We start from the raw sequence: 13,615 nt of genomic DNA on the forward strand, positions 1-13,615 counted from the left end.
AGTCTCCTGAGGACAGTAGATTGTCAGAGCATCACCCCAGCTTTCTGGAAGTTGCGGGTGATTTTACAGACACGTCTTTTAGGATTCATTTTCACAGCTTTTATGATTTGTCTGTCATCAACTACTGTTGTTTTCTCAGCCAATCAGGTAGTTGTTGGTTTCCAAACTCTTGATTTCTCCATGCCCTTTATTTTTGCTATAGCTCTAATTGACTTCCTCTTTTCTTTTAGCATCCAAATTGCTTGCTTTTCTCTTAAAGTCAGCTCCCTCGTCTTCATCCTGGTTTGTGTACGTCATCATCGATTGAAGGATTCAGAATACAGAAGTAATGGATATAACTGATACGACACATTCCCTGCTTTTAATATCTGAAGAATTAATGCAACAGGACACAGCTGATCACTTAGAAAGACCTGTGAGGCAACTGTTCCAATACTTATGCTCACATCAGATAAAGGGATGAAACTTCTTAGCTGGTAAAACATCTATGTGTTGAATCACTCAATAATAAAATGTGACATTCTGTAGTTTTGTCTCATATTCATCTTTTAATCATATTTGTAAATGTCTTGACTCCACAGCCAACAGAGCAGTTTTTTCTTTACTGTTCCAATACTTTTTGAGGGCACTGTATATATGTATGTATACAGTGAGACCCAGCTCTGGAGTTTTTGCCTCTGTAGGGGACATTATATTTTAGTGAATTTCTCTGAGACCTCACATGTCACAGTTGTAAGTCTGGATGTCCTGTACAGAGCACATTCAGGGCTTTACAGAGATACTAAATGATTGGAAGTTTCTCCATGACCACACCCTCTCCTCGGTCTTTAAAGATGGCTAAATTTAATTTAGTGAAACATTTGACATCCTTATGGAAATAGGATTATATTTTGTAATTGTCATTTAAATCTGAATAATTTTCTAATTGTTTGTCATAAAGCAACATCTCAGTAAAATGTTATGGGTTTTCAAATTCAAATATGACTTCCTGTTATGAAACAGGACATAATTTCATACATGTCCACTGCAGAGGACACAGGACTAAAATGATGTTTATTATGCATTTTGGGAGACATAACAATTGAATAGGAAAATAAATTATATATCTATTTTGTTATTAAATATTAGATATTATTATGAAAATCTGGTCATTTATTACTCCCATTATGACAATTCTTTTTTTCAACATGCTGTCCCAACAGCAACACATTAATATGCAAATTAGATACAGTATAGATACACTGTTTAATGGGAAAACCAGTTTATAGAAATTTGTACAGACATATTACATAATATATCAAATCATTTTGTTATATATTTTATAACATAGTTGAGAATCATCCTTAAACAAAGTTTAGAAGAAAAAAATCCTGAAACCTAAAAATGTATTGGTGTTTTTAAAAAAAAATCCCATTGTTTAGCCTTTTTGATGTCTATTCATGCCATTATATTTTTAGAAAAACTTAGTCCTAGTGTCCTCTACAGAGGACATAGAAAAAATATAATTTTTCAAAAATGTTAATTTTAAATTTTTTTCTAATGCTCTAAACAATGTAATGACATGAAAAAATACTAAATTCACAAAGCTTTTTTTGGGGGGGTCTCAGGAGGATATATATATATATATATATATAAATGTATATATAAATGCATAAAATAAATGCTAATAAATGACACTTAATCGAATATATATATATATATATATATATATATATATATATATATATATTCGATTAAGTGTCATTTATTAGCATTTATTTTATGCACATTTATTCATACTGCTCCCTTACTGACACTTGGCATTGTGATTTCAGTTAGTAACTTCTAACTAGCCACCAATAAACAAACTATATCTAGCATTTAATTATTGTTGGTACATTAAATTAATTTCATACTTGTTTACAAATATTAACACAGTTATGTGAAAATACAGTTATGTGTATATGAATACTCAAACGCACCCTAGTGGTCATTTGGAGTAAATGAAGAGAGTTTTGTTATTTATCATAAATGTAATCTGGTCAAACTAAATGCGTGTGTTGTTTCTGTCACCTGCAGGAAGGAGCCTCTTGAGGTTATGGCCAGGTAAGTCTCTCTCTCTCTCTCTCATTCCCTGTTTTAAAGCTTTACAGCATCTCTGGGAAATGTGAGATTAATGAATCTGTGAAATGTGTTTCCTTAAATAACTCCTAATAACCACCACCTCCATTAATTCAGCGCCAAAGGCGCAATGACCAGCAGTGCGTATCTGTGTGTGAGAGATTGGGAGAGCTCGTTTCTCAGTTCGGGGACACGCGGACAGTAGTTCTATATGTGATATTACCGAGTCCATTAGAAAAGAGTGAATTATGGATCACTGATAGATGACGGTGTCACTGCAGAGCGAGGGAGAGGGAATTTGAGTGTGTGTGTGGGAGAATTTAATGGACGGCTGGAAGTGTGACGTCCGTGTCACTGTAAGGAAAATGATGGGAACTGTTATTAGTGATCTAAGCATGACGAGCCTTGACAAAGATGGACTGCGTATATAATAATCATGAGTATCAGTTGTCCTTGACCTGGACACTGGCCTGACAGTCCATTTGTTAAAAGACAGAAGATTTACAGATAGAAACATTGAGTGCTGGGCTTGTTTGTAGCGCCTGACCCGAGACCAGTAATCCATGTTCAGTCCAGATCAGAGATCAGATTACACATTAATACTGCTAATACATTAGTGCAAAACACACAAACACACACACTGCGCAAATATCCACATACACTGGGAAACTTGTAGCCTGACATTAACACTACCGGTGACCTACCAAGCAATTCCAAATAATAATAATAATAATTCATTACATTTATATAGTGCTTTTCTGCTTTTCTAAGCACTCAAAGCGCTCTACATTGTGAGGGGTGGTGTCTCCTCGTCCACCACCAGTAAATGGAGAAACCAAACCAAACACGCACACTTGTACTTTACTATCATGGTAAAGACTTTTTCGCTCACTTCGTTTTTTTTTTGCACTGAGCCGAAGGCAGAACTGTTTTTTCTTCTGAACTGGTTCCTTATTTTCTTGATGTTTGGTTTAGCTAACTGTTCTTGAATGTCTAAACATAAAAACAAATAGAGAGTCCACATTTCTATTGCATTGTCCACATTGTCCAGTATAGTCCAATTCAGGAACAAATGACTCTTATGAACTAATTATTTTGAGTGAATCAGTCAAAACGATTGACAGATCAGATTGGTTTTTCATATGACAAAATGTAGTTAAAGATAAACACTCAAAACAGATTTTTTTTGGTTAAAAATAATAATGAAAAAAGTTTATCAGAATATGGAGCCCATAAAGGGACACAAAGATGGGGAAAATATATTTCATTGTTTTCGCATTTGCTAACAAAATTGCCCTAAGAAACTTTGCATTCACTCACAAAATGTATGCGTTCTCTCATCAATGTAAATGCTTCCCTGAACACTGTTTTTCCTCCCGCCTCTTTATTTCTATTATTTCTTTCGTGCAAGCGCATGCAAAGTTTCACTGGGGAATGCAAAATATTTGTAAACAAATGCAAACTTTATCACTGGAATGAAAAAGTTTTGCAAGCAAACACATTTTTTACGGAACCAAAAAGTTTGTGAGAAAACGCATTGTTGTTTAGTTTAGACAAATTTTTGCTTTCTGAAAAGTGCTCATTGAAAGAATCAATAATAGACTTGCTAAGTTGAATCAGAATTCTGACTTCAGACTTCATTTCCTGACCGATCCTTTAAGCACTTTTACATTTTTATTAAAACATTGTCTAGTATGCAGGTGATTTCAGGTCTTACCATCCATTTACCGACATTTTGTTCCCACAATGTAAGCAAAACCTGACCCACTGGTATAAATACATACATGCACACATACAAACAAAGCCAAATGGCTGGGAAACCTGCAGCCTGACATTATCAATGACCAACTAAAACAAGTCCAAAATGGAGAAACTGGACCATACACACACTGTTAAGTAGCTTGTGATATTTTTCTCCATTCTTTTTTATCATGTGAAATCTATACGTTGATTCTCTTTCTGTCTGTTCTCCCGTTTTCACTGCTTTCCTGTATGTCCGATGTATCTACAACACACTCACATAAACACACAGACTCACTTTTCAATCATTAAAAACCCTCTCAGATAGTTTGAATCGACTGTAGACAGATTGTGTTTTGTGTGTGTGTGTGGGAAAGTGTTGTATCAGTAACTGATTGGTAATAAGCTGTAATTGTGGAGCATTTCAAGATTTTCAGTCCCTCTCACCACTTCAATCTTCTTCTTTTCACTGTACTCAAGAGATACTGTGTGTGCTGCAGCGCATAGTCTATGTGTGTGTGTCCATCCTTGGGGACCCTTCACAAGAGAATGCCCTGCGTTGTTTGTTTGGAAGGGTTCAGTTTCTCCTGCAGGAAGGGAGAGAGAGAGCGAGAGAGAGAGAGAGAGAGAGAGAGAGAGAGAGAGAGTGTGTGTGTGTGTGTGTGTGTGTGTGTGTGTGTAGGACCACATTAAGACTAACAGATTCCCCAAGGCTTATGGAGGGGCCTGCACACCTTTGCATAGACCTACTGCCTACATACTCACTTACATTAAGCTAGAAAAGTTTAATATGAACTTTAATGTTGGCCTGAAAGTTGTAATTAGTTCTGAATAGTTTGAAGAGTTTGAAGAGTACAGTTTTAAAGTTAGCTCAGACTGGTAAATATAATATTTCATCAAGCCTGCATTTATTTAATCAAAAGTGTAATATTGTGAAGTATTATTACAATTTAATATAAGTGTTTTTATTCAAGTATAATATGAATATATATATATGTATGTGAATATATATATATATATATATATATATACAGTGGTGTGAAAAAGTGTTGGCCCCCTTCCTGATTTTGTCACACTTTAATGTTTCAGATCATCAAACAAATTTAAATATTAATCAAAGATAACACAAGTAAACACAACATGCAGTTTTTGAATGAAGTTTTTTATTATGAAGGGAAAACAAAATCCAAACCCACATGGTCCTGTGTGAAAAAGTGCTTGCCCCCTAAACCTAATAACTGGTTGGGCCACCCTTAGCAGCAACAACTGCAATCAAGCGTTTGCGATAACTTGCAATGAGTCTGTTACAGCGCTGTGGAGGAATTTTGGCCCACTCATCTTGGCAGAAGTGTTGTAATTCAGCCACATTGGAGGGTTTTCGAGCATGAACCGCCTTTTTAAGGTCACGCCACAGCATCTCAATAGGATTCAGGTCAAGACTTTGACTAGGCCACTCCAGAGTCTTCATTTTGTTTTTCTTCAGCCATTCAGAGGTGGATTTGCTGGTGTGTTTTGGATCATTGTCCTGCTGCAGAACCCAAGTTCGCTTCAGCTTGAGGTCACGAACAGATGGCCGGACATTGTCCTTCAGGATTTTTTGGTAGACAGCTGAGTTCATGGTTCCATTTATCACAGCAAGTCTTCCAGGTCCTCAAGCAGCAAAACATCCCCAGACCATCACACTACCGCCACCATATTTTACTTTTGGTATGATGTTCTTTTTCTGAAATGCTGTTACTTTTACGGCAGATGTAATGGGACACACACCTTCTAAAAAGTTTAACTTTTGTCTCGTCAGCCCACAGAGTATTTTCCCAAAAGTCTTGGGGATCATCAAGATGTTTTCTGGCAAAACTGAGATGAGCCTTTATGTTCTTTTTGTTCAGCAGCGGATTTCGTCTTGGAACTCTGCCATGCAGGCCATTTTTGTCCAGTCTCTTTCTTATGGTGGAGTCATGAACACTGACCTTAACTGAGGCAAGTGAGGCCTGCAGTTCTTTAGATGTTGTTGTGGGGTCTTTTGTGACCTATTGGATGAGTCGTCGCTGCGCTCTTGGGGTAATTTTGGTTGGCCAGCCACTCCTGGGAAGGTTCACCACTGTTCCATGTTTTCGCCATTTGTGGATAATGGCTCTCACTGTGGTTCGCTGGAGTCCCAAAACTTTAGAAATGGCTTTATAACCTTTTCCAGACTGATAGATCTCGATTACTTTCTTTCTCATTAGTTCCTGAATTTCTTTGGAGCTCAACATGATGTGTAGCTTTTGAGGATCTTTTGGTCTACTTCACTTTGTCAGGCAGGTCCTATTTAATTGATTTCTTGATTGCGAACAGGTGTGGCAGTAATCAGGCCTGGGTGTGGCTAGAGAAACTGAACTCAGGTGTGATAAACCACAGTTATGTTTTAACAGTTTTTCACACAGGGCCATGTGGGTTTGGATTTTGTTTTCCCTTCATAATAAAAAAAACTGCATGTTGTGTTTACTTGTGTTATCTTTGATTAATATTTAAATTTGTTTGATGATCTGAAACATTAAAGTGTGACAAACATGCAAAAAAAAAAAAAAAATGAGGAAGGGGGCCAACACTTTTTTCAACACTTAAAAAAAAAAAAAAAAAAAAAAATATATATATATATATATATATATATATATATATATTTTTTTTACAGAATCAGAATGAGCTGAAAAAAAATCTCTTATATATAAAGTATATATATCTCTAACAGTATACGTATATATATATATATACTGTTAGAGATATATATACTATAAGATATATTTTTCATTTAAAATGGAAAACATATGTCAATGGAAATAATTTCTATTTTGTGATTTTGTTAACTTGACCTGTGCTGTACCACACTATCAACATCCGCTCCTCTCCCATTTTTGATTCCTAACGGACTGTTTTGTCTCTTGAGGAACACTCAGTAAGAATTACAAAATGATAAGGAATATTAACTAAATGTGTTCAGAGCTCTGAGATTCAACTCATCTGTTATTCTGTCTCTTCTTTAGCCAGAAGTTGAGTTTGTTGGAACGTGTACGGCTGTCGACTCCGAGACCGTCGACGGTAAGGGCCCGTGTGATGATGCCTGCTGCCAATCCTGAAAGTGTGTCAGGGAACTGCGGGCCAGCAGAGGCAGTTGAGGAGAGTCCATCAAAAGAGGGCAAACCAGCAGGGTTCAGTAACAGAGAGAGATTCAGAACTGCTTTCAGAATGAAGGCCTACGCCCTGAGACAGAGCTCAGACGGTATGGCACACTCCCAAACACACACACACATCATTCACATACTGTACTCAAGATGCATTTTTGAAAGCTGAACTTCTTTAAAGTATTAAACATTTTAACTAGTGCATACTTAGAAAACACAGTACATAGTACTTGTACAGTTAAAATGCATACTCAATATACATACATATACACACTCTTAGCAATTTAGTAGACACACAATGCAATTAATCTAACCTTGTTTTGTTGTTTCACTGTAGATACAGGTGGTCTGCCTGACCCCACTCCTGAGGAGAAGGGCTTTCCACCAGACATACTGCTGGAGGAGATGATTCCAACCCTCAAATTAGTCATAAGAGCACTGCGGTACACAAATATTAAGGGTGCTTTCAGACCTGTAGATCGTTTGCTTTGTTCCGAAACAGGGATTAATTTGTTACATTGTTGCATTTTCTTCTTGGTTCGGTTCGCTTTCACACGGCAACATTGCAAAGCGTAGCAAACTGTGTTTATGCAAGTCACATGTGAGTAAAGCTGTTCTCTTATTGGTCAGAGGTCACTTGTTTACGTTCCTCTGCGTCATTCATCAAGATGGATTGACAAGTTTGCTCCACGGGCTTATTGCGGCTTTATAGCTGTCCTGGCAAACGCAAAATGAATGTAGCTGTCATTCCTCTCTAATATATCTATCTATATATAATTATATTTTCAATATATATATATATATATATATAGTGAAAATATACTTATACATATATATATATATATATATATATATATATATATCTGTGAATGCAAGTGAGATATATATATATAATGCAGTTACAGGAATTGAGGACAGCATTCTTGTAATGCGCGGAGAAGAGTAATTAATTACACAACATTTTAATATGAAGAGGTGCTCTTTGGTTTTCAACTGCAATAACAAATACTCTCACTAACAAAATCAAAGTTTATCAAAAGTTCTCACTTGCATTCACAAAATAATAATTTGTTACATTTATATAGCGCTTTTCTGGGTACTCAAAGCGCTTGAATGCTAGACACAAAAGACACTGACTGCTGCTTTTTATATAACATATTTCCCGTTATGAATTATCATACCGCTTGGTTCGTTGGTCCGTTGGGTCGGATTGCTTTCTCACCACAAACGAACCGCTCCAGGGTTCGTTTGAAAGCATGCCGAGACCCCCTCTTCAAGGAGGTCTCGGTACGCTTGTTTGGTCCGCTTTTGGTGCGCACCCGAGTGCGATTGCTGCTTTCTCACCTGCCCAAACGAACCGCACCAAGAGGTAAAACGAACTCTAGTGCGATTCAACCGAACTAAATGAGGCAGGTGAGAAAGCACCCTAAATCTGGAGTCCATAACCCTTAAAAAACACTTTTTTTACTCTTTCTTTCTTTCTTTCTTTCTTTCTTTCTTTCTTTCTGCCCGTATACGGGCAACCTAAATTTACTTCACTATTTTACAATTAAATCCTAATCTAATCAAACTATACAAACGATATATCATTGGAAAGGTCTAAGACTCCTAAATAGATATTTTTCCACCTTTTTTGTTAAAAAATTATGTAGGCAAATGAATAGATTAATTTATGACAAGAGTGCACCTGAAAAATCTACATCAACAGGAGTTCTGACATTTTTCCTAGTTGCCTTTTTCCCTCTCACGCTTTAGAAATCATAAGAAATTATATAGTTGAAAACTTAAAATCTCAAAATTCATCCTTTGAAATCCATTTTAAAATCAGACATTGCATTACCATGGAAATGGTACATAAAAATCATGTTACAAAATGTTTTCGTTCATGAATTATAAACATTTAAGTTTGAATAGTGCTCTATAATCTCTATGTTCAAAACTGTGAGTGACAGTTAAGGGGTTAAATATCTACAAACATATTATGGTATTTTTATGTTTTTGTAGAGTCAAAATCCTACATACAGCACCTTTAAAATAAATCCTGTTCTTTAGAACTTCTTCATACAATTCTGAAAAAAATAAAAATCTATCACCGTTTCCAAATATTTTAAGCAGCACAACAGATTTCAATATTGATAATAATAATAAATGTTACTTTTGCACTAAATCAGAATATTAAAATTATATCTGAAGGGAAGACTGGAGTAATGGTTGCTGAAAATTCAGCTTTGTCATCGCCGGAATACTTTACATTTTAAAATATTTTGAAATAGAAAACAGTTATTTTAAATTGTAATATTTCACAAAATTGCATCAATTGTATCAAATAAATGCAGCCTTGGTGAGCATTACATTTAGATTTATGCAACAAGCAGATGCTTTTATCCAAATACATTAAAGAACTTTTCTCTTTTTTCTCATTTTGTAGGATCATAATATTCCTTTTGAGTAAGAAGCGTTTTAAGGAGACTCTGAGGCCGTATGATGTAAAGGATGTGATTGAGCAGTATTCTGCGGGACACCTGGACATGCTCACCAGAATCAAATATCTACAGACACGGTAACACACACACACACACACACACACGTTGTTTTTTTTGGTTTATGGGGACTCATAGGCGTAATAGTTTTTATACTGAACAAACTGTGTGTGCTATTGCCCTACACCAACCCTACACCTAAACTTAGCCCTCACAGGAGACTTTGTGCATTTTTAGATTAAAAAAACACCATTTAGTATGTTTTTTAAGCCTTTTGAATTACGGGGACATAGGCAGTGTCCTCATAAACCACCTTCATATTGTAATACCTCTGTCATACCCATGTCATTATACAAATTTGTGTCCTCATAAACCACATAAACATGCACACACACACACATTAAAACATACACATGCACATTTTCAAAGAAATACTATAGAAAACTCATAAATGGCTTCATAATGATAAAATGAGTCAAACGTTTTTCAAATTGTTCACTTGCATCATTTAAACTGTAACATATAATTTTCTTTTGAGTAAAATAATCTAATATTTGCTGTTTGCTTCATGTGTAGACTAGATCTGATACTGGCACCAGGACCACCTCTTACTCCAAAACACAAGAAACCCCAGAAAGCACCATTTCCGTACCCCACCCAGCAGTCACCTAGGTAAAAGCTCACCAAACTTTAAGGAATATTTATTTTTATATTTTTACTATGTTTAAACCTATATTAAACATTATATTTAAAGCTACACTGTTATTTTGCTAGACCATAATCCTAATAAAGCCACAACCATATTTAATAATAATGACTAATTAATCCCTATATTGAATGAAGAGCTCTGCAAATATATAATTTATTATTAATAATTTAGTATCATTTTTTATATATTTATTAAATTAAATAGATGCAACCATTCTCATTTATACTCTTTTCCTCAGATTTACATTCCCTCTCCGTTTTTCTCTCTCAGACACGAGTCATATCTTGCCAAAGCAAGCCTGCCAGATCCCGAAGACCAAAGCATGATGGGTAGATTTGTGCGGGTTGAGAGACAGGTACTGCGCTCTGACAGCTGGTTGTGTGGCCTAGCTAAAGTTGTTTTGCTAAACTCTGTCGTCGCCTCATTCACAGGTGGAAGACATGGAGAAGAAACTGGATTTCCTGGTGGATATGCATATGCAACATGATCTCACAGGCCCCGGCCACATGGCCTTGGAGCGCTGCGACCCCACGTTGACCGTCAGCGTCGCAGGCGACCGCGTGTACTGCAGCTACGGCCCGCCGGCGCACAATACGCCGCATTACATGCGCTCCGACGCCAACCCGCCCAGACCGACCGTCCTGTCCATCAGCCCACTGCCAAGCCACTCCCCATCCTCCAGCGTCAGCCAATCGGGAGGCTGCAGGGTGGGAACGCCGCTGTCGCTGTTGTCGGTCACTCATGAGGAGCTGGAACGCTCGCCCAGCGGATTCAGTATCTCCGCCGAGAAAGAGGAGGTCACGGGCAAGGCCTCAGGGTTAACGGCGGGGTCGAGCTGGGGCCGCGATCGCCGCTATTTAGCTGAGGGCGAGACGGATACGGACACTGATCCCTTTACCCCCAGCGGACCTGTTCCACCCTCATCCACCGGAGACGGGTTCCACTCTGATGGAGCGTGGGGAACACCACCCTAAAGACGCACTCACACACACTCACTCACTCACTCTTTCTAAAGACTACAGACTCTGTACAGCACAAAACGAAACAGACACAATACTCGTCATATCTAAATATGTATCCACGTCACGCTTTACCCCTGCAAAGCAAAGAGCACTGCATGGAATGCATGCATTTTATCTCTAGTGGTAGACACTGCACTTGGCAGATCGAGACTGTGTGGTTATATTTGACTGGGAACTTTAAGGGAGGAGAACACAACAGATGCTATGCCATTTTTGTAAACATTTATTTTTCTATTTACACATCTTTTCATATGCATGGACTGCATGACTCATCCACGGAGCAGCTAAATGTATCGACGTCTCCTCCGGTTTGCACTTGCTTTCATTTCGAATACTTGGGTTTGAGGAAGCTTCTTTCTCTGCACATCTTGATCTCGTTTTTAGTTCCTTTTGCAGGCTGTACAAACCTTTTTGCTCTGGTCAGCATGAACTGCACTCTGGGACATGTCATATTTTCACCACTAGCCGTTTAAGGACCAAAAGCAGAGCCTCAGTTAGGAATTCCTCAAGTGTCTGGCCTTAATCCAACCAATGAGCACATCCCGTCTGTGAGCGGCACATAAAACTGCCAGCTCAATGAATATTGCCGCTGTACCGTGGGACCAGCGTTCCCGTGATAACTACAGTTTCCTTACGGTAACCCTACAACAATCGCACGGATCATTCCAGGGTCAATTAACTGTGGGAAATGACCAAACTTTATCGTCATACAGCAGAATTATTTTTTAACATTGACCAGTTTACCCATCAAATTACAATATTTAATAGTTACACTTACTGAATGTTTTACTCCAAAACAAATACTTCGGTCTTCCAAAAGGTTTCATATTGAACAGATCCTGCGTAAATTCAGTGTTCAAATGTGGTTTTGTTGTCAAATTTAGTTTTATAATTTTATATTTCAAATTACATTTTTTATTTGTGTATTTTCCATTTCATTTTCATTTTAAACGTGTGTGTTTTTTATTTTACTGTGATTTTTGTCATTTATGTTTTTTTTTATGTTTTTTTTATTAGTACATCACGTTAAACTAAATGAAAATGAGAAATGTTGCCCTGGCAAATAACTTAACTAAAATAAATTTGAGTTTTTTTATATATTTTTTCTGTTAACATTTATTTTAAACTATTTTTATTGTTTTAGTTTTTTGTTTCGGTTAACTATAACCTGCCCCTGGTTATGGGTTCTGCTTTATTATCTAATTTTTTATTTTACAGTTCACAATGTGGAAATTTAACATCACTGACTATCAAGTATCAAGATAATATTTCATATCAAGATTCAAATCAATTCAGAGTTCATCAATCTGAGGTTCAAGTCATTTGTCAAGTCCAGTGTGGATTAAGTGTTGAACAGCTGGTCGTGCTGTTCCAGTCAGTGCTGTTATAATGTCCATCTGCATCGTTTAACATCGTTTCACTCACCATCTCATTCACCTGGATGAGTAATTCTGACTCAAGGGACTCGATGCTCAGTAAATCTAGCACAAATCAAATTTTGCAACATGCATTTAGGGTTTGAGATGAATAGTACTACTATTAGTACTAATATCTGTATACCTACTATAACAACCAAGAGTTTGAATTCAGAGAAAAAAGCCATAAAATGGAAATGAACAATTACTCTTAACATTTTAGTTATTTCATTTATTGGTAATTTTGACCATGGATGTTTTTTTTCTCTTTGTTCCATTTTGTCCTTCTCTGTTACTCTATAAGCCTGGGGTTATGATGAGGTCAAGGCAGTATCCCATTATCCCAGAATAAACACTACGATCAACTTTTTAATTCAAACTAGTCAATAAGCACAGATGTCCAAACACTGTTGTCCATTACTATCCTCAACTAAACCAGCTCAACTAAAAATCAGTCACAAATCAGCCCAATAAAGCGGCCCATTAATATCTTTATACACTTTATCTTGGATTAAACCCGTCAATTCTTATCTCAGACCAAACAGCTGCGCATTATTATTATTATTCACTGCTCTCTGAAAGTAAGGCCTGCTATCTGATTTTCTCTCTGACTACTGACTGCTGTATATTCTGATCTCAGACTACTGATGTACACAGATACACTGCTGTTTATTGTTTGTGCCTTGGCCTTTTAGAGCACCAGTCCCTCTCTGCTGGTCATTACATTTTCTTCATCATGAATCAAACCTGCCATCATTTTGCTTTTTAGGCCATCCATAATCGTTTTGCTCTCGGTGGTATCAGTAAAGCATCTGTTCATTTTCCTAGGACCTATTCGGTTGTGTATTTTCCATTTAAAGACCCAACAAATGATGGTTTCGTTCTCTTCTTTTTGGTTTCAGATGAAATGATTTCACACTAGTGGCCTTCTAAGCTCTTATATTCATTCCAGTTTTTGAATAATAATCTTTATTTACATTCTGGTCAAGGC

The 13,615-nt window shown here is 36.9% G+C and overlaps 1 protein-coding gene across 1 annotated transcript in view; it reads left to right on the plus strand.

Moving 5' to 3' along the window:
- The window catches only part of LOC306846657 (potassium voltage-gated channel subfamily KQT member 3-like), a gene marked incomplete at both ends in the record, with an annotated part of 57,513 nt that extends 46,352 nt beyond the window's left edge, over nucleotides 1-11,161 (plus strand). The window contains 7 exons of the mRNA XM_079380191.1: nucleotides 2,059-2,085; nucleotides 6,861-7,096; nucleotides 7,336-7,441; nucleotides 9,427-9,558; nucleotides 10,055-10,150; nucleotides 10,458-10,542; nucleotides 10,619-11,161. Of these exons, the coding sequence (XP_079236317.1) occupies nucleotides 2,059-2,085; nucleotides 6,861-7,096; nucleotides 7,336-7,441; nucleotides 9,427-9,558; nucleotides 10,055-10,150; nucleotides 10,458-10,542; nucleotides 10,619-11,161 (1,225 nt within the window). The remainder of the gene's footprint in view (nucleotides 1-2,058; nucleotides 2,086-6,860; nucleotides 7,097-7,335; nucleotides 7,442-9,426; nucleotides 9,559-10,054; nucleotides 10,151-10,457; nucleotides 10,543-10,618) is intronic.
- Nucleotides 11,162-13,615: the final 2,454 nt, after the last annotated feature.

This window comes from Barbus barbus, assembly GCF_936440315.1.
Source record: "Barbus barbus genome assembly, chromosome: 26".
Classification (NCBI taxonomy): domain Eukaryota; kingdom Metazoa; phylum Chordata; class Actinopteri; order Cypriniformes; family Cyprinidae; genus Barbus; species Barbus barbus.